This window comes from Vipera ursinii (assembly GCF_947247035.1).
Source record: "Vipera ursinii genome assembly, chromosome: Z".
In the NCBI taxonomy this organism is placed as follows: Eukaryota; Metazoa; Chordata; class Lepidosauria; order Squamata; family Viperidae; genus Vipera; species Vipera ursinii.
In genome coordinates this window covers 22108797-22131044 of record NC_139517.1, presented here as the reverse complement: position 1 = coordinate 22131044, position 22248 = coordinate 22108797, and the positions used below count along the sequence as shown (strand labels likewise).

The 22248-nt window shown below is 36.4% G+C and overlaps 1 protein-coding gene across 2 annotated transcripts in view; it reads left to right on the top strand.

Moving 5' to 3' along the window:
• The first annotated feature begins 361 nt into the window (after positions 1-361).
• Positions 362-22248, top strand: part of LIG1 (DNA ligase 1) — a 32093-nt gene continuing 10206 nt past the window's right edge. Inside the window, exons 1-14 of one of the 2 annotated variants that reach the window (XM_083379197.1) lie at positions 362-494; positions 3388-3478; positions 4919-5005; positions 5236-5380; positions 5689-5800; positions 7173-7277; positions 7805-7960; positions 9731-9851; positions 19572-19670; positions 20304-20360; positions 20448-20620; positions 20885-21051; positions 21497-21573; positions 21870-21961. In XM_083379197.1, coding sequence (XP_083235323.1) covers positions 3462-3478; positions 4919-5005; positions 5236-5380; positions 5689-5800; positions 7173-7277; positions 7805-7960; positions 9731-9851; positions 19572-19670; positions 20304-20360; positions 20448-20620; positions 20885-21051; positions 21497-21573; positions 21870-21961 — 1408 coding nt within the window. In that variant the 5' untranslated portion in view covers positions 362-494; positions 3388-3461. The remainder of the gene's footprint in view (positions 495-3387; positions 3479-4918; positions 5006-5235; positions 5381-5688; positions 5801-7172; positions 7278-7804; positions 7961-9730; positions 9852-19571; positions 19671-20303; positions 20361-20447; positions 20621-20884; positions 21052-21496; positions 21574-21869; positions 21962-22248) is intronic. The other variant, XM_083379198.1, reaches the window with a different exon arrangement.

Genomic DNA, 22248 nt, shown 5'->3' with positions numbered 1-22248 from the left:
AAGACGTTTCGTTTCTCATCCAATAAGCTTCTTCAGCTCCGAAGAAGCTTCTTGGATGAGAAGTGAAACGTCTTCAAAGTCCAGTTGCTCCTAAAAAAACTACCTTTGGGACAACCATAACCTGGATGAATGAGAATCTTTATAGATACTTCTATCAGGCTTTCCAACCCCAGTTCTTTCCCCTCTCTCGTCTTCCTCCCAAACATGACCTTCGTTTTCTGAATGCAATCTCAGTAATCTCCCAAGTTCTTTCTGGTAACAGAAATGAGCGAGACTTTTTCAAGCAGGACATCATTTCCCAGCAGGCTTGGGGAAGTTTACGAAAGAAAACGAGGGACATTTTATGGAGTTTATAAGGCGTCGAGGACCTATGACGTCAGGATCCGCTCGCTGGTGTATGTTTTTTCCCGCCGATAGCTAGCTTGCTTTTTCGCGCGAAAAAGAAAATGGGCGGGATGTTACTAGGTGAGGGAGAGACATTGAAGCTGAGACAGGTAATTCTTTTTCGCTTTGCGCGCGCTTACCCCCGCTGCGGGGCTGCCGAGGGAGCTTTCGCGCGACGGGGGGGGGGGATATTTTTGGCGGGAATAATTTGTGCGTCCAGGATAGAACGGGATGTGAGAGATTCCTCTCTGAAAATCGCGGAGAAGGAAATGGTGGGAAAGCTCCCCTTATTAACTGTTCTTGTGGATAGCACTTCCTCCCTACGCACCACAGATACACACCTACCTCTTTTTTTCCTCTAAATATAGGCGAGACTTTAGAATATTGTTATATGTATTGGCTCTTCTGTCCCTATAGTGGCTGCAGGACAGGTCAACGAGGGGAAAACCGGAGGCAAGCTAAATAACAGAGAGAGCTACCCATTCCTTTCAAAAAGAAATATTAGTCCCCAAGGATCCTTTTTCTAATGTTATTCTATTTGTACGCTCTTGTGTAAACTACTGTGGCAAATTTTATGGGAAGGATATGGAGTGTGATATTTTTAAAGCAAATTGATATAAAACAGCTGGTCTTATATTATGAAGATGAGTTAAAAGAGGAGAGAAGCAGCATTGCAAAACATCGAAAAGGTGTTTTCAGAGTTAGTTCCTTGCTGTATGATCTGTGGGATTTTATTTCTTCCCTTGTTTTTGCATATATATTTCCAAATGTGTGTTAAATGAAAGAAAATCTAGTGGCTCTTTATGCAATCATTTGTCTTGCAGATCTGCAGTTATTAAATAATGCTGTGTTAAGTGAGAGAGAAATGGAAGAAAAACTATGAATGTGTATTAATTGCATATATAATACTAGACAATAAAGCCCCTTAAACTTTTATCTGCTGGTATGGCAAATATTTTAAATAGTTTGATGCAGAAGAAAAGCCTTTACATTTTAATAGTTCCAGAGATTTTAGACATTTACTACATTCACTAAATTCCAACAGCATTAGTGCCAATAATCATAGCAATTTTTAGTCTACAGTAGAATACAAATGCAACCTAGCTCTCAGCAGTGCTGTTCTAGCGGAGGAAATTAGGAGGAAGTATAATAACTGCTTGGGTTCTTGGAGGAAGGAATCTAATAATGTCATACTATGCAATAGGCTAGTGCCGATATTACTGGTATCATAGACTAGAACTTAGCAACAATCCAGGTAAAGGATGTCTTTAATTAATTTCCCAGGGTACTGGCACAAAGCTTCTGAATCAAACTATTTGCTACTGGAGGCCATCTTAAATATCATAACCACCCTCATAACCAATATTCCATCAGATTTGAATGACCCATCCCCCAAACCTCTTTCATCTGAATGCCTATTATTCCTTTTTACAACTGATCTTTTAGAACACTATGTCTTAAACTTTTCTCTCTCACCCTTTCCCACTTTGAATAGTTATAGAGGATGCTAAAATAGGTTTGTTTGTATGGGTTATATACTGCTCAAAAAATAAAGGGAACACAAGATAAGACATCCTACTATTAAATACAGTACATTGTGTTGTTTAAGTGTTCCCTTTATTTTTTGTTGTTTAAGTGTTGCCTTTATTTGAGCAGTATATTTATCAATTTTTACCATGTTAAATATTAAAATTGATGCATTCACTGCCACTATTACTTTTCACAATTATTTGATGACATTTAACATTGTTATTTTTTTAACATAGGCTGGCAAATAATTTTCATTTTGCAGACCCCTAACAGGACTTGGGGGACTTAGAATTATACTTTGAGAAACACTGTCTTAGAATATAACTAACTAATGCTCCAAATAAAATGACACCTCCAATTTAATCGAAATAAAGCAGCATGTTGACATCGTACACAAAGCATATGGAAGGAATCAAGTTACCTGGTTCTAGCTTACCTATCTCCACATTTTTGTTGTTTCAGTTTTGATGAAAGAATGTAGAAAACTGTGGACATGCATGTCAAATTGTAATACTATGGTTTAAAATTTAAATTGAATTAAAATTTATGACTTTAAAGAGAGTTGAGCACTTCTCTGTTCTACAACTCAAGCAATCCTGCAAAAGATGCTATTTTAGCATCTTCATTGCAGTTTTGTTTCACAAATGTTTAAAAACTGCTCCCTAGAAAGTTACTTGTTCCCCATTGTCAAGGGCTGTAAAATTATCCATTTTATGGATAAGATCTGCAACAGCTCACACTTGACCTGTCCAATGAGAAATAATATTGAAAAGATTTTGCAGGCAGCTTCCACAAAATAAAAATAAAACTGTACATATATATAATTTTGTGTTTCCAGTCATTAAATATTTTTATGTATAATAACAGGAATAATAATTAAGGGAGATTAAAGAAGCTGAGAAAAGGTGCCTGAGAGGAAGATTGATAGCATTCTTCAAAATCTGAAAGGCAGGACATAGAACAATAAATTAGAGAAAAGTAAATTCTTCAAATGTTAGAAGTGGAACCAACCAGAAGTAGAGAAATAGCAGTTTCTGCTCCATTACATGCATTCAAGCAGATGCTAAATAGCTATCTTTATAAGTATGCCTGTGTTGAGCAGGGGGGTGGGTTTGATGAGCTTAAAATCAACCTGCTATGCTTCTAAAAGAACCAAAGAGCAGGCCTCCTGAATCAAGCTAAGATCCACCTTACACGATTATTATTTTTCTTCACATTAACCAACAAGGGACTTCTGAGGTAGAGAAAGAGATGAGCTGTTCTTTTTCTTTTGAAAGTGGTATATGGAGGCATCATATCCCAAAGCCAAAAGAAACATTAGGTCTTCCAAAAACTTGATACACACCTTTCATGAATTTATTCAGTCTTCTTTTAAAGCCATCCAAGTTTGCCATCACTATATCTTGTTGGAATTCCAAAGGTCACATTTTTACACAGCTCAAATTCAATCTGCCATCTCTTATTTTCTTTCAGCTGTATCATATGAGAAAATAGGATATAACTATTTTGTGGAACTGGTGAGCTAAGGAAAAATCCAGATCTCTACAATGCAAAGCAACATAAGGTATGTGACAGCATGCCATCTTTAAGCAAATAAAGTTTGCTTTATTGAAAATTGGAAATTTTCATTTCTGGTGTGCAAGACAGACATTTAAAACTGCGGGGTGAAGTGTTTGACTATGAAATGATTTTTCTGGACTGAACAGCATTACCATTTTAAGAACAAATACTAACAATTTCTTGAAATACGTAAAAGGAACATAGCAATTAAAATACTTAACAAATAAGTTTTCAAGCAACACTTGTTTATTGATTTGTTTATATTTATGTGGCCATAAACTCAAGCAGTGCCACCCAGTGGCTTACAAGAAAGAACCCCAAATAAGACAGTTTTCAGGCATAGGAAAGTGTATCATCTTTTGAAAAATATATAGATGTAGTATTGTTTTTTGTCTTTCTTGAAGACCAGAACTTCCTTTGGGAGAAATTAGTTGAGCTGTGTGCTCACTATGAGCAGGAACAATGCCAAAGTATTGGCAGCCTGTCTTCTTCATTAGTAATTGGGCAAAGCCAGACATATTAATGTTTCCAAAGGGTTTCTTTTTAATTAAAGAGTGATTTTAAAAAAATATTATGGCTGGTCACACACAGTCAGATTTTTAGACTGGATTTGGTATTTTTATCCACCTATTAAATACTTCCCAAGGACCTAGGATAGGCAGATCTTGTCTGATTATCATTACAGAATGTAAGATGTTCCATGTAAAACAATGTTTTGCAATTGGTTTTGTAAGAGTTGATGGTGTTCAAGTGGTGCTCCAATTCTTTTGGGATTAAACCCAAGTTGCCTCTTAATATTGTTTCTATCTATCCATTTTATCTATTTTCTTTTGCCACAATTGTTCTACATCTATTTGCTGGTCTTTGTATTTTGGGATTTTCTCCAGTTTGATCTCTTCTCTTCTGTACTACAGTGTCCACTATCCAGACTTTTTTGTCTTTCTTATTGACAGTTAAGTCTGGGCTGTTATGTGGCAGGTGTTAGTTTGTTTCAGTTCTAAAGTCCCAGAGCACTTTAGTTTCCTCATTTTCTTTTACTTTGCCTATTTTGTGGTCCTACCAGTTCTTGCTTGCAGGCAAATGGTGTTTCCTGCAGATATTCCAATACACAATTGTTACCATTTTGTCATGCCATTGTTTCTAGTTAGTTTGTGCAGCTGCTGGGTGGATTCACCATTTCTTCAACTTCTTTGCAGAGGCAGCATTTGCTACTGCTATTATATATATACTTATCCTGCCCTTTTATTTAGGTACGCTTTTTCATTCTCTATCTTAAGCTATCTACCGGTATGTATTTGCTTTATTATGGAAACTTCTGGCTTTTTGAACTGGAAAGCTGCCAGAAACTAAGATATCATTCTGTCTCTTGTAAAAATTATTATGCGCTCTGCAGCCCTGAGAATGAGGAAGAATACGTAAACCATGTTTATTTATGTCTGAGCAGATCATTCTTCCAGCCTCTGGCACGAATAAAGTCTGAAAAAGAAAAAGCAGAAGACAGCCACATGGAAGATGTGCTTATTTCACAAAAGTGAGTTACTTATGTACTCATACACCAAGCTGCAAAGTCTATTCATCATCTTAGGCAATCTTGAAATGATTCTTGTACCAAATCTTCAAAGAATACTGATTTTGAATACACAGTCCTTGCAACTGAAAAATCTGTATTTTTCTACAACTGACTTTTAACCAATATATACAATAAATAATAAATAGGATATTTAGTAGTTCAGTAATTAATGCTAAATACTTTGTTCTCAGGAAATTAATAAATGGTTCAGAACTGTCTGAAGACTTCCCAGTGAATTCTGCATCAAAAAAAGTTGCTAAGGTCCTTAAGAGTGATGATGAAGAAGATTCTGTGGAATTAGATGGAAAGGATGCACAAGCAGATGACAACAAGTTGGTAAGTCAGGTCCTATAACATCCTAATATTTGACTCATGAAGAACTCTTTGACCTCTTAATGCAGATTTTCTGATTTTATTTTTAAAATGTATTTTTATTTGTGATTGCCCAGAGTTGTTGGGAGTTGGGTTTCTCATTTAACTTCAGTTGTAGCACATACATAGATTGCTCTTATCAGACTAGCATAAAAGTTATAATAAATACTGATTTGTTCCTCTTTTATTGTAATGTTCAATCCAAGATGTATGATTGTCTGTGGTTATTTTTTCTGTCAATACTTTGTCAGTTAGTAATTATCTCTTTTTAGAGCCCTGACTGTGTTTCTGAGCAAAAGATCTCTGAAGAGAGCATCTCTCCAAGTACCAGCCCAACTACCACCAATTCAACCACATCTTTCAGTATCCCAAGGCGCAAAACTGGTAAGTTCACCCTCTTGATCATCCAACTCAGAAAAGTTTGTGTACAAGAAACCATTTCAATATCTTTGCTCTATAGGTACTTTAATTCTAACATTGTTATTTTATGCAGTCCTAATAGAATTAGGAAGTCTTGAACTTATAGTTCTGGTTTTACAGTAGACAGCTTTCTACAACTTTTCATGTTTTTGAGGAATCTGAAGTCCATCCAAGTTGCAGAAAGCTGGATGAGAATGGAACCTTAATGACTGACCCCATCAAATCAGTTTGGCTCAATTTGATTTTGATAGAGGGTTATTTTTAATGCCTGACATTATAGACCCCTCATTTCATCAAGCGTGGTGTATTAGAAATGTCAACAAGCAGTGCTACGCAGCCTCACCAGCTTCATTGTGATAGCTCTGGCATAAGAAAGCAGATTGAAGTCTTAGCTTTCTTGAAACTATTCTAACGCGTAGTCTACAACGGAGGTTGCCTATGAAAATATAACTCACTCTCAGAAAATCATAATTATATTGATTCATAGAAACTTCCCAAATCCCAGTCCTCAATCAGCAATTAATCTATTAAGTATAATGGAGAAATGTTCTTTGAATTTTTAGAAATGTGGAAAGTTGTCCTTATCATTTGAATGTTAATTGTACCCTGCACTTATAAAATCTACTATTTAGTAATATCTGCTAGTACTTCTTCTGTAGTCCCCAGAAACCACTAGCAGAGACATTAGGCATCATTTCCTTCCTTAAGTACCCCAAATAACCTTTGAATAATATAGGATAACATTGCCTTGCTCACTTTTTAAATTAAGCTCTCAACATTTTTACACAAAGCCCAATCCAGAATTGAGGCCTACTTCCCTGCTTCTTCCAACTTCCTGTTTTTGCTACTTAGAAATATGTGCATTGAGTTCTAGAAAGCAAAACTTTGAGGAAGATCAGAAAAGCAGAAGAAATTCACACTGTCCATCTAGAACAGGCATGTCAAACTTGCGACATCACATGATGTCACACAACATATCAGTGACCTTTTCCCCATTGCCGACAGTGGGGTGGGGGTGGTTTCAGTATGATGCATCCAGCCCGTGGGCCAGCATTTTGACATGCCTGATCTAGAATAACGAGGTTTTGTGTGGTATTCTGTAGATATCCTTTATCATTTAACTACTTTCTTGATCTGTATCTTACCACTTTTGTAAATCTTTTCTGCTCAAGTTAAGACATCCTTTTGATCAGGAAATTACATAGGCAGGACTTTTGATATTAATTAAATACAGCATATCAAGTCTATGATCTCTTATTTGCTTTAAGTGAAGTAAAGTTTCGTTGGGAAAAGTAGTGCCAGTTTAACTGCAAATAAAATTTACTTTTACCTTTAGCCCGCAAGCAACTCTCTAAACGTAAACCACAGGAAGATGACAACAGTTATAATTTCCATGAAAGCCGCAGTACCAAACGATGGAAGGAAGAGCTTGATGGAGATGGTGAGCCCCTTATTGTCTGTTTATTAGAACACAATGGTTAATATGAGGGAATCAAAAGGGGACTGGAATAACTCAATGACTTGCTATTGAGTCTTCTGGAATGAAAGTGGCTATCAGACAAGACAGTAGGAAAATGGTCTAAAATACTGGATATAACTGTTGTTGTTTTTTAGAAGTAAAATTTTTCTGAATTACTTCTGTGTTAATACAGTTTACCCAGTTAGAGATTAAGCTTAATTTTTAATTTTTCGTTTGCAATATATTTTTTGACAAAAAAATAATATAGTGTAGAGTCCAGTCATGTTTGTCAATGCTTATATGAATTTGCCCTGTCTTCCGATGTTCTGTAGGCTTTTCAAGTTCAAAATATTGTTCTCTAAATGTTTTTTTCACAGAAGTTGTCTGCAGCTATCTTGGGTATCAAAAAGCAAGTCAAAGCAAACTTGAGTTGAAATGGGTTAGGCTTTAAAACATAGTTACGTTTTCTACAGATGATGTTCAACATTTGGTTTCTGCTTTATATATAGATTCTAAAGATAAAACTAATGAGAAACCCATTGATGTGGAAGAAGCGAAAAGTGAAAATGCAAAATTGGTGCAGCATAAAACAGACAGAAATGCAAAGGAAAAAGAAATCTCAGATTCCTCTAAGCCATCCAGCAAGTCCATTTCTAGTTTTTTTGGTATGTTTTAGATGTACCACCATTTCTGCATTGGAGTAAGAGCAGTGAAATAACCAAGATTATCATTAGGGGTTTGTATATCTAAGCTGGCATCTTGTTTTATGTTGCATCTTATTTTGTCACATGCTGAAAGAATGGTTTCATGTATTGCTTTCAACATGGAAAGGATCTTTTCCTGGTCTTCATATTCTCTTAATAGTGTATTAAGTTGAAGATTTTAAAATCAGACGTTAAAAATGATTTTATAACGAGGTATGGGACCTCTATTTCACGTATTATAGGTGGTCTTTGTAGTAGAAGTTGTTTGTCAAGTAAGATTTTATACTCCAAGGTATTCCATCATCTCATGTAATAACAAATGTTTCTCATATAAAGAAATAGGAAAGCAATTTCCCACGTATAGCTCTGAAAGTCAGTAAATGTTTACATTCATAGTTCAAACAGGCCAATTATGCCACTCAGAAATTCTCTTTACAACTGAATTTCTCAAAGGTGGTATCTATCAAGGTCGAAAGAGTTTTATTTGAGGTCTGGGCTTCAAGCCAAGTCTCTTTTAGGCAATAACAAGTTGTAATAATACAGTTGTAATACTTCGCCACAAGATGTCACCAATGCCGTTTAAAGCTTTTTAAGTCCAAAATTTTTATAATCCTTTTTCCAGTTTTATTTCTTTTTTGTAGATAAAAACAAAAGTGTTCAGTAAAAATAAGAAAACTTTTGGTCCCAAATTTCAGAAACATATAAATCCAATTAGATTAAAATTTTTCTTATAGTGCTTTAACTTCCCTGGGTAGTCAGTTGCTGCTGTTCTTAGAGGGTGGGGTAGAAATTCCCTTCCCTCTCTCCTCACAGGGGAAAAAATACTTTGGGCAGCTTTTACAGGAAAAGAAAATACTTAAAAAAAGAGCCTTGGTGGAGCAGTGGGCTAATGCCTCCTTAAGTAACACCAGCTGCCTGCAATTACTGCAGGTTCGCATCCCACCAGGCTCAAGGTTGACTCAGCCTTCCATCCTTCCGAGGTAGGTAAAATGAGGACCCAGATTGTTGGGGGCAATTAAGCTGACTTTGTAATAATGCCGCTTGGGGTGTGTGTGAAAGCCCTAATAAGCAGGCATATACATAGAATGAAGGCTACTGCTAAGCTTGTAAGCCGCCCTGAGTCTTCAGAGAAGGGCGGGATATAAATGGAATTAAAATTAAAAATTAAAGAGAAGATCAGATCTCGCCCAGTTTCATCTGCATTGCTTTAGAAGTGCCGGATGGTAAGTTTGACTTCGGCTGTCAGCAGCTTAGTGACGAACCATATTTCTATGGCCGGTCTTTCTTCCGCCGGTTTGGAGGGCTGCCCCGGATCAAGCAGGGGTCCCCTCCTTGCTCGTCGCCCCTACAGAGCAACTTTCAACCCTTTCTAGGGTCCCCCAGCGGAACGAAATCGAATGCGGAAGACAGAGCTCACCTTCCAGTGTCCATAGCCACGATGGCAAACCGGAAGTCTTGATATGACCTTTCTTGTTGCATTCATTAAGCAATATATCACATGACTGTAGTTTGCAACCTTCCCAGCCGGTTTCCCCATTGTCTGCTTGCTGAAAGCTGGCTGGGAAAGTTGCAGATAGCAATTACATTATAACAGGATACTGCAAAAATTGTAAATGTGAGGATTGATCACAAGTCACTTTTAAACATCGTGATAGTTTCAAATAGTTGGTAAAATAATGGTCTTAAGTCAAGAATTACTGGAGTGCCTTTGTGTTGTATTTTTACTTTCAGCTCCCAAGAAAAGTTCTGTGAAAATAGAAAAGAAGCAAACAACTGTAGTATCAGAAAACATGGCAGTACCAAAGTGTCTTAATAATGTTAATAATGATGAGTCCAACAGCATCACTGACAAGTAAGTGATTCAAAGAGGGCTCTGTTTCATATTTATCTTGGGACTACATTAGTATTCCAAAGGATAAGGTAAGTAAGCAGAAGATCACAGTACTTCATGCTTTTTGTCCAGAAAGGATTTAACAATTCTTACCAAATCAGAAAATTATTTCAAGGAAAACCAATGTTACAAAGAGGGAACAAAGTATAAAATGTTTTATCCATTAATAAGTACTATGAAAATGATAAATATTTATTATTTATGAATATAATTACAGTAATCTAAAGACATTTTCAACTGTGTTTTTATTGCTTAGAGCTGGTAGCTCTAAACATACACATAAACTGATCAAAAAATATGAAAATAAAACTTGTGAAGTTTTTGCTCCAAGCATTCTCATATAACCTGATTATTTGTGCATTGTTTAGATTCCCAGTAATGCTCTAGCTTCATTGGATTCTGTATTCAGCTAAAGATAGAGCACTGAGTCATTCTAATTATACTACATTTATCTGAAAGGATGACAATCCTTATTGTTCAGAAACCTGTGAATAGGATATGTGGGAATTATATTACTTTACATTTCTTAAGAATAGAGTAATAGATGCAGATGCTCTTGAATATTGAGTGGTGCAAAGTGACAGAGGAAGGAAAGTTGGAGAAGTTTTTAACTCTTCAAAGCAGATAGGGAAGAGCACACTTGCCTTTGGTTGACATCCTCCATGTGTAGAATATCTATAGTGGAGAAACGTCTGTATCTAAATAGTCAGATAAAGAGATTTTATATTGCAGAAACTCAATTTCTAGTGTAGAAGATGATAAAATGAAAATAAGACTATAACTGAATCGAGTGTAACTTCCTACAAAATAAGAGTGCATAGATTTTTGGCTTCCAGTTTTGCGCAGTAGCACAAGTAGCCGAGGGATTGCGGGGCTCCTCACTCTATGGCCGATTCTTTTCTGTTGGGGACCCTAAAGTTGCCCCGGACAGGCAACAAGGGAGGGAAGCCCTGCCGACTGCAGAGAGACTAGTCGATCTGGTTGTTCGGGGAAAGCCCTCCAGAAACCAGCAGAAGAAAGGCTAGCTTCACTCCAGAATCTAGCCCAAGCTACAAGCAGCCAAAGCCAAAAAGAACTAAATTAAGCTTGATCATAAACAGCATGTTTAGAACTGGGTAAGAATACCAATTCTCTTTCTTCTACTTGATATTTGATTTCCTGGGGGAAAAAACCCAAGAAGCAACAATCCTCCAAAAGTGAGAAGGAGGGGGACTCTTGCCCCACCCTCCCACAGAAGGAAGGAATTAAACTTTTATGGGGGACAGAAATATATTGAAATGAAATGAATATAAGACTTAAATCTGGATAAGTTTGAAATTGGTGGAATTTGTTAAGATTTTCCTTTCAAAAGATTATTGATGAAAACAGAAGAAAGTAAATGTTTGTTTTGAAAACTGAAAAAACGAACTGGGGCTGACATCTAGTGGTGGATGAAAATATACAACTGTAGTTGCTCTAATACAAGAATTGACAGAAAGCCCAGTAAAAGATAACTTGTTTTTGTGATCTTCAATAACTAAACAGAGAACAGCTGCAACAAAAGGAACATATTTTGGGCTATTTATAAGGCAAGAACTATAAACCTTAGGGGAAAAAAATTGACCTTCCTGGATTATAAATAATTCTAGAATTGTGACTCTAAAGCTGTTTGCAGAGAAAGGAAAATTTTGATTTTTGGCTATCATGGAACATCAGATACCTGCAGAAAGAACATATCAAGAAAAAACAAATATCTTCCAGGAGGAAATGTATGCTATGTTGCAACTAATTCAAACGACAATGATTTCAAACCACGAGGAAATTAAAAACAACTTTGAAAATATAAATAAACACATCTTCAATTTAACCTTTCCACAAAAAAAACTCTCAGAAAATAAAAAATAGAGAGAGATCAGATAAAGCAGACAAGTGAATATAAACCAGAGGAAAGATTTAAAGATGGAACTCAACAATGGAAGGAATTATGACTTAACCCAGGCAGAGAAAAACTTTTAGGAAATATTTTTTTTTTATTGAAAAGTTTTAAAAATACAGTTTTCCTTTAAAAAACCCCCTTCCCCCTCCCTCCTCCCCTCCCTACCTCCCCCCTTCCCCCCCCTCCCCCCCTCCCTCCTCCCCCCCCACCTCCCCCTAACCCCCCTCCCCCCCCCGGACTTCCCAGAGCTAAATACAAGGTATATATATATAAAAAGGCAATCATAAACAACCATATACTAACAACTATAAATTCTAAAATCCATCACTCTCTAACTTATATAGGATCAAACAAAACTTAGCATTATTAAATATATATAGAAGACAAAATAAAAAAAAGAAAAAAGAAAACGAAAGAAGACTTATTCAAATGCTAGATAAAACTTCTTGACCCTATACTTATTCTGGATAAACTCAATCCATTTTCTCCATTCCATAATATAATGTTCTTGCGAGTAATCTTTCAAATAGGCCGAAATCTTCGCCATCTCTGCCAAGTCGGAAACCTTTAAAATCCACTCTTGTATAGTCGGCAGTTCCTCTTTCTTCCAATATTGACCTATCAAAAGTCTTGCTGCCGTAACTAAATTCAACATCAACTTAGAGTCCACAACTGTAGCGTCAACAATTATTCCCAACAAAAAAAATTGCGGACAAAACTTTATCCTCCGTTTAAAAATCTTCTGCATATTCCACCAGACTTTTATCCAAAAAGCCTTGACCTTTTTACATGTCCACCATATGTGAAAATATGTTGCCTCTTCATCACCACACCTCCAACATTTAGGCTGATAATTCGGATACATACTTGCAAGCTTTTTAGGATCTAGATGCCATCTATAAAACATTTTGTAAAAGTTCTCTCTTAAACTTTGAGCTTGAGTGAATTTTACATTCCTCACCCAGATCTTTTCCCACGTGTCCATTGTAATAACTTCCTGAATGTTTTGGGCCCATTTTATCATACAATCCTTAACAAGCTCTGTTTCTGAATCAATCTCTATCAATGCAAGATATATCCGTTTAATATGTGCTGGTCCTTGATTTCTAATTTGCTTTATCAAATTTTCATCAGTCGTTGCAAATCCATTTTTTTGATCTTCTTTCCACCTGGCCTGTAACTGAATATATTGAAACCAAGTCTGAACAACCTTCTCTTCTCGCAAGAAACTATATGATTTCAAGCACCAAATATTTCTTTCCAAACTTAAAATTTCCTTGTAAGTAGTCTCATCATGTTTGAAACCAGCATGTATATTTTCTATTGCGTGTTTTGGGATTGCCCACAATGGTATCTTGCTGCTTAACTTATGTCTATACTTCTTCCAAACTCTCAGCAATGCCTGTCTTAAAATATGCATCCTAAACACAGTATCTACCTTCTTATCATACAGCAAATATGCATGCCAGCCAAACAACAGATCATGGCCCTCAAGATTTAATAACCTCGATTGTGTCAAATTAATCCAATCACTTATTCCTACTAGTGCAGCAGCTTCATAATATAATTTAAAATTAGGCATTTTAAGGCCACCTCTCTCACGAGTATCCTGCATAATCTTAAGTTTAACTCGTGGCTTTTTCCCTGCCCACACAAATTTATTGATACCACGCTGCCATTCCTCCAAGTTAGAGTCTTTCTTAAGAATCGGTATCATTTGAAATAAGAATAAAAATTTGGGCAGGACATTCATTTTCACTGCTGCAATCCGTCCCAACAAAGACAATTGCAATTTTTCCCAACTCTCCAGTTCTTTTTGAATTTTCCCCCATAACTTTTCATAATTATTTTTATATAGCTTTGTATTAGAGGGCGACAAAATCACCCCCAAATATTTAACCCTTTTAACAATCTCAAATCCAGTTAATCCTTCTAGGAGAGCCTTCTGCGAAACTGTCATATTTCAACCAAAATTTTAGTTTTCTGTATATTTACTTTAAATCCAGAAACCTTCCCATATTGTGTTATTATCTCCATCAGGTCCACAACAGAGTTCTCTGGCTGGGTCACTGTAACAACCAGATCATCTGCAAATGCTCTCAATCTGTAATCCTGATCTCCAACTTGTATCCCCTTAATTTTTTCCGAATTCCGAATCTTAACCAATAGTATCTCTAATGTTAATATAAATAACAAGGGCGATAGCGGACAGCCTTGCCTTGTGCCCTTCTCAATATTACATACTGTTGTCAAACTATTGTTAACTATAATTCGGGCAGTTTGTTTTTGGTATAATGCCCTAATCAGTTGTAAAAATTTTTCCCCAAAATCCATTTTGTCTAAAACTTTCAACAAAAATTGCCAGTTCAATTGATCAAAAGCCTTTTCAGCATCTAAAAAGATTAGCGCAGCAGAGATCTGGTTGTGCCTTTCCAAAAACTCTAACACATCAACTATATGTCTCACATTGGTTTTCATTTGTCTTCCACTAATAAACCCCGTTTGGTCCCCATGAATCACCTGTTGCAGAACCCTCATCAGTCTATTAGCCAAAACCTTAGCAAATATCTTATAATCTGTATTTAAAAGCGATATCGGTCTGTAATTTTTAACTAAAGTAGCATCCTGGTCTTCCTTCGGAATCAAAGAGATAAAAGCTGTTCTCCAAGACGGGGGCACCTTTCCCCCCCTCTGGATTGTCTGGAACAGTTCCTTTAACGGTTTTATCATCTCTAATTGTAAGTTTTTATAATAGGCCGCAGTCAAGCCATCAGTGCCTGGTGCTTTATCCACCTTCAGTTCCTTAATAGCTGTAAAAATTTCTTCTTCTGTAATCAGTTGGTTAATCCCCTCTTTTTGTACTTGCGTAAGAACCGGGATGCTAGCCTTCTCCAAATACGTATCAATATCTTTTGCATTAATGTCCTCTTTAGTATATAATTTCGAATAAAAATCCACAAAGGCATCCTTAATAAGATTCTGTTGATACACAACCCTTCCTTTATGCTCAATCTTATCTATATTAGATGCCCTTTGTTTTTTCCTCAGTCTATAAGCCAACCATCTGCCTGGTTTATTAGCATTGCAAAAAGTATTATGCCTAGCAAACCGCAGATTGGTCGCCACTTGATCAGCCATTAATTTATCAAATTGTCCTCGTAACAGTCTAATAGCCTCCTTGATCTTCACCTCCTCTGGGTTCAAAATCAAAGCCTTTTCTTTTTCCTTTATTTCATTCTCCAGTTCTTTCCTTCTAGTTTCCACTGCACGTCTATGTCTATTATTCATATATATCAACACCCCTCTCATATAGGCCTTGCTAGCATCCCAAACCATATCCATAGAGGTACCCTTATTCATATTCATCTCAAAAAAATCCTTCATCCGCTGTTTGCATTCTTCCACATTTCTCTGATTTCTAAACAAATTCTCATTTACGCGCCATGAGCGTCTATCTCCTCTTTCCTTATCAATCTCCAACCACACTGGACTGTGATCAGAGATAATTCTTGCGCAGATTTTCACCTTTTTAGTTCTCAAAAGAAGATCATTAGTCAACAAAATAAAATCAATCCTCGAAAAAGATTGGTGTCTATCAGAATAAAATGTATAATCCTTCTCCCGCAAATGTCTCTCACGCCAAATATCTCGCAATTCCAGGTCATCCTTCATTTCAAAAAAAGATTTAGGCAGTCTAGCGTGACTTGGAATGCGTTTAAAGGCTCCAGCCTTATCCAACTGTACATCCATAACTCCATTCCAGTCCCCCATAAAAATAAAGGATTTATAATCCAACTGGGTAAGCTTTGTATGAAGTAAACTAAAAAAGTCAGCTTGTTGTTGATTTGGAGCATATAATCCAACTAAAAGCATCTTTTTACCTTCAAACAACAGCTCGATCATAACATATCTTCCATGCTTATCTGCTTCAATTAGGTCCGCTGTTAAGGCACTTTTAACATAAACAACCACTCCATTTTTCTTATTCTCTGCAGAAGCAACAAATTGCGTACCCAGCCTCGAGTTCAATAAATACTTTTGATCCAAAACTCTAATATGCGTTTCTTGCAGGCATATAACATCTATCTTAAATTGTTTTAAATATTGAAAAACTTTCTTCCTCTTCTGCGGTGAGTTTAGTCCATTAACATTCCAGGTTAAAAATTTAGTTGCCATGTATATCCTCGAGAAGCTCTTGGACCACAGCTTTGATAGGACTGGTTACTTTAGGCCGTGCTCCTCCCACAGCTTGGCTATGAATGCGATGTGAAGAATCTGAAGACTTTTGCTGATCTTGTTCTTTTATTTTCTTTGCTCGTTTTAAAGCAGCACGCGTCACTCTTTGCTCTCTAGGATCATCCAAAGAGATTGTAGCTTGATCTCCTCCAGCACCATTTTCCTCTGTTTCCTCCTCTTGTTGTTCTTCTTCTCCAGATCCCTTTCCAGCTTCCAGGAGCGTTAATGGGGTTGCTTTTAAGACATTATTGTAGAAATCACGTGCTTGTTTCACAGTAGTCAGCCTATACCTTTTACCTTCATACATCACCATCAGCCCCTCTGGAATCTCCCATCTGAACCTTATATCTCTTTGCTTGAGCTCTTGCACAAGAAATGTATAGTCCTTTCTTCCCCTTAAAATCCTTGGAGGAATTTCTTTTAAAACCAAGACTTCTTGTTCAGCAATCACAACCTTAGCATCATAGGCAGCTTGTATAACTTGATCTCTAATTTCTCTTTTTGCAAAATAAACCACCACATCTCTAGGCAACTTTCTCTGTCTGGCAATCCATGAGTTCACCCGAAACACTTTATCCATAGCTGCTCTTATTTCAGATGCTGGCTGGTTCAATACCCCTTCGAGAGCCTCAGAGATCAGCTGCTTTAAATCTTCTTTAACATTCTCTTTTAAGCCTCTAATTCTGACAGCAAACTGCATCTGGTAATATTGGGCATGGCTTAACTCCCTTTCCAACTTGCCTCTTTCAATTTCATTCTCCCGTGCTTTTACTTCTAGTATAGCGTTCCTTTGAGCCAAATCATCCACTTTTTCATCTAAATCTTCCACACATTCCGCCACTTTATGCACTGAAGTCAAAATGTCTACCTTCATCACGCTGTACTTCTGTTCCATCCTCTCTTCCATTCTTTCCTCAAATTTCTCCAATTTCTCCTCCATCTGTGCAAATTTATCAGCAATTGATTGATTAATTGATTCCAAAAGTACCTGGGCATGTTTATCCAAGGCATCTCGCAAATCCTTCGATGTCAGCACTTCAGGAGGGTGCAATGCCTGTAGTGATGATTGTTGCACCGGCGAGGATCCTCCACTCCGAAGAGTTTTAGAGGGAGGTTTAGCCGCCATCTTTTAATCCTCAATTATGACGCACTTTCAATTAAAGTTTAAAAAGTCCAACAAGTTAGAGAGTACAGTAAAATAGTCCTCTTCACCTTTTCCTCTTGTACCGCTCTGCCTGCTCCTTTAAATCATAGTCCTTTCATCAGGCAGGGCTGGTTCGCAGACGCCTGGCTCTGCTCCAGGAAGTTCGGAGCAGAGACGACGGCCAGCTGGGAGCAACCCAGGCTTCGGGGGAGTTCGATCCTTCAGCCGCCCAAGCTCAAAGCTCAGGCGGCCTCGGAGAACTCTACCCCTACCTGGGGCCTCACCCCCTCCTCTTCTCCCGAGGAGGGGGCTTCAATTTCGCCCGAACAGCTGATCGGCGCTGTTTCGGGCAAAAAAACAAACAGCTGAGCCGCGGGCAGCCAGGGGAGGCTGTCTTCAGCGCCGCGCCGCCAGCGGAAGCCCAACTTTTAGGAAATATTGGACATGGAAAAGATAACCTATACGTCAAGATTGCAAAATAAGTCTGAGGACAAGAAAAAAGATTTGACAAAATGGATTATAGAGCTGTCAGAACTATGAGAATTTGAGAGACAAAAAATAATAAAGAGAAATTAAGAGAGAAAGAAAAAAGATTTCCAATGAATACAAACAGGCCAAACCTTCCCACAAAAACATTTTACTGGATTTATCTCTTGTACCTACAAGACTACAGGAAGACTTTTTGGTCCAGCAGGGCATACTGATTTGGCAAAAAAGGGGCTAAAGTTAGAATTAAGAAATTGGATGATGGGACTTGTCAGATGGAATATTTAAAGATTAAACATTTGTTTGAATATGGTTAAAAATAGAAAAATTCTAGATATAAATGTATTTTAGTTTAAAAGGGATGGGGACCTTAAGTAATATAGTATTTTTTTCTGATGTGAGAAATATAAAAATGTTGGGATGGTTTATATGAGGGAAATGTTTTAGATATTTAAGTGTAATTGATCTTGAGAAAATCTCAATTGATTAATGTTCTGAATAGACTCCAAAGATTAGATGATTGAATTTATTGGATGGAATATTTAAATATTAAACATTTGTTTGAATATGGTTAAAAAGAATAAAAAAATTATATATAAATGTATTTTAGCTTAAGAAGGACATGTTTTTCAAGTAGTATATTCCTTTTTTTCTCTTTTCTTAAGATGAGAAATGTAAAATTGTTGGGATGAGGAAAAAGATTTAATACTTAAGTGTAATTAACTGAGAAAATCTTAACTGGTAAGAATGTTTTGAACATTGTGGGGAAAACAAATCTAAATAAGAACCTTGAAAGCACAATTTATGATGAGGTAATTAAGATGATCACTTAGAAAAGCTTTATATTGATGTTAAATAGAAAAATGTTTATATTCAATTGTTATCTATCAAAATATTAAGAAATGTACTAATTCATAGTTGGTAAAAGAATATTATTGGAAAAAGAGAAAATCAAAGAAAACTACTATATGGATTATGGAATTATAGAAACTAATTGTTATGGATTGTTTTTAAATGTAAACCCAGACAACACGCTGTTTACCAAATATTAAGGTGACTGCTAAAAAATCAATAAAATAATATTTTTTAAAAAAAAAGAAGAATGCATAGCTTTTCTTGTTTGCAGCACAGGACCAGGCCTCTATAGATTCTTTTACATTATGCAAAGAAAAAAAAATTGAAACCACAGCTCAGTTCTCCAAAGTTTCCTCTCTAATTTTCCCCCCAACTTACATGGGAATGTAATGAACCAGGTTAAACGGTCTCTTCCCCAGCATGGCTTCATTGTTCATGTACTATTTTTGAAATAAGAGCTATTGAAATTTTCTATATAGTAAATATGTCAAGCAAAATATAGATAGCCTTATTCTGGCTGAACTATTTCCCAATCTGTCTTTATGTATCTGAATATTATTGTAAAAGAACGTCTCCAATATTATCTTTACTGTGTTGACAAGCAGAAAAAAGGTATACATGATTTTTATGTGTATTTGAAATATTTTTTCTGCCTGATTTTACTGGTGGGATGATTGTCTTACTGTAATCATCTTTTCATGTCAGTGGCTAGCAGGTTTACTGATTTGATTTTATAAAATGTACTTCATTTGAAAACATTTGGCTCCTACTTAGATTAGCCTTAATACCAATTTGTAAAAAATGTTGCAATGATTCTCCAGGCCTTAAGAAAGTATGAAAATTTATCAGTCTGGATTCTCGTTTTACCAATTTCCGAAGGCTGAATCAACCCTGAGCCAGTCAAGATCAAACTCCTGGCTATGGGCAGAGGTAGCCTGCAATACTGCATTCTAACCACTATGGCTCCTAAATCTTAAAAAATATCAATTGGTCATTTTGTGTAGGATAACTACATACTGTGTATTTTCTGCCTCTGCTTTTACAGTTTACTCAAGCCATCAGTTACACTTGAGCCTGCAGAATACAATCCTACAAAGAGCACTTATCATCCTGTTCGTGATGCTTGCTGGGGCCCTGGCCAAAAGTGAGTGCCATTGCTTCTTTTAAAAATTTATCTCCTATTATTCAAGCACCAATGGACATTTCCTATCTGTTTTCATGTTAGTCAGTTTTCTTGTAAGCTTCATTATAGAATCATGTTAAATTATTGTATTAACTATCTCATGTCCTAAACCAAGATTGTTATTTAAGACCTGTGAACAGTGTATCTCGTCTTCCAGCCATAGTTATCATCTCACAGTTATTTAATATAAACTGGCTTTTGTTTAGAATAAAATTATTATAATCAAGCTACTATTTTTTCTAAATCACAAGAGTTTATTGATCAGCATTATTAGTTGTTATGGCTTAGCATTATATATGTGAGCCCACCAAATCATGCCTTATTTAACAGTCATAATACTTTTTAAAAATCATAGCTTATCACAATATGCAAGTCCAATTGAACAAAATAGATAGAATTTAGTACTGATTTTTGAGACAGAGGAGGTCCTTTTTAAGATTTTGGCATTCTTTTTCACTTACTGCTATTTTTTAGCAAATTCAGGAGATATAATATATGCAAAGAGAAGAAAGTTCACTTTGTTCTACTACTTCTGGATGATGCATTTCAGTTTCACAGTTTTAAATGTCGCTGTTATGCTAATTCTTTTGATAGGATACCATACATGGCTGTGGCTCGTACTTTTGAATTTATTGAGGAAGAATCTGCCCGGTAAGATGCCTTGCTACATATTACAGAATAAGGATAGTTGTAGCATTCAGTCTTGTCTTCAAAAATCATACATCTCTTTCTTTCTAGGTTGAAAATTATAGAGACCCTAAGCAATCTCTTTCGTTCTGCAATTGTCCTATCTCCACAAGACCTGCTTCCCAGTGTCTACCTCTGTCTCAATCGGTTAGGTCCAGCATATGAGGGCCTAGAATTAGGCATTGGCAAAAACATCCTCATGAAAGCTCTGGCCCAGGCCACAGGTGAGTCTGTCCATTTATAATCTTCCTAGGAGAAGTAACATTAGGCAATAGCTGCCAATAGAACAAACACTAGTACGCTCTTGTAATAAAGTTGAACATTTTGAATCTTATCTGAAAAGATGAAGGTACTAAGAAACGAATAGCACGCATGTGCGGGGGAACTTTTACCTTTACCTTTTTACTAAGAATTAATAATAAATTAGTCTCAGGGTTTTTTTTATATTTTTAAAAAAACATGATTATATGGTCTCGTCTTCTCTCTAGGTCGCCAATTGGACCAAATCAAGGCAGAGGCAGCAGAGAAGGGAGATTTAGGTTTAGTTGCTGAAAACAGTCGCACAACACAAGGAACTGTGTTTGCTCCACCCAAACTTGGTGCTGCTGCTGTCTTTGGCAAACTCCAAGCAATTGGTCATATGGCAGGAAGCTCTGTAAGTAATGAGTGAAAGGAGATTAACAGTTCTGGAACAGAGCTGACTGTATTGATTTATTAGGTGATATAGCAAGGGTTCAATTGATTAAATGTCATATATGATATTAACTTTAATGTTTATCTGGCACAAATAATTGATGTTATAATTTCTGAAAACAGTCTAATAGAATACTAGCTTGGAGGAAGATAGAGTTTCTGAAAGCATCATCCAGAAAAATTTATTTTCAACCCTTATGCTTATCTGCCAAAAAAGTAGGTTGGTTGTAAAACTATTTTCTGAAATGCCCTGTCTCATCCTGTATGTATGGGAAGAGCCTTTTTTGTGAGGTTGCTCTCATTATATGGAATGCAATTTTCTAAAAGTTACTATCCCTAGTTATCCTTCCTCCTTTTCTATACCCCCTATACATTTGAAAATTTATTTCTGTTTCTTTTTTCCTCAGTCTATGAAAAAGAAAATTGACATTATCAAGTCTTTGTTTGTTGCATGTCGCCATTCAGAGGCTCGTTATGTGGCTCGGTAAGTGCAGTTATCCTTGTAGCACAATTGTTCTCCTTGTCCCACTTCAATATACCCACATTATATTCCTAAAATGATGTGTCTTGATATTTAGTTTGCATTATCTCCATTGATTTCCTAAACTCTATTACAATCATTATTTCTTCTATATTACTGTTGGTTAGTGGCAAACTCTTAGTATTCTATTTCTCAGTGTTCTTGCTTCCATCAAGCACAAAGTGACGCATATATAAAGTCTCCTTCAGCCATCAATATAACTTCTTCAGTATTGTAATAAAGTTTTTTGTGCATTGCAGGTCCCTAGAAGGAAAGTTACGGATTGGGCTAGCGGAGCAGTCTGTCCTCTCGGCTCTTGCCCAGGCAGCATCACTCACTCCCCCAGGACAAAGTAAGTTTGGTTTGCAAATGGGAAATAGCACTAATGCTGACTGAAGGGAAATTTAAGGAGTTCTGTCCAATACATAGGAATACCCGATTGGCATTTTAATGCAAAAGAGTTGAATATATTTAGAACCATCTAGGAAGCTGGTGTCATCCATAGGACAGGAAGTTTGTATTCTCTATTGAATCAGAGTTAATTAAAAGGTATAAGCTATTTTTATTATTGTTAAATAATTCAGAATTTGAAGATTTCAGTCAGAGAACAAAAAATACAATTAGTCATTAACAAATGTA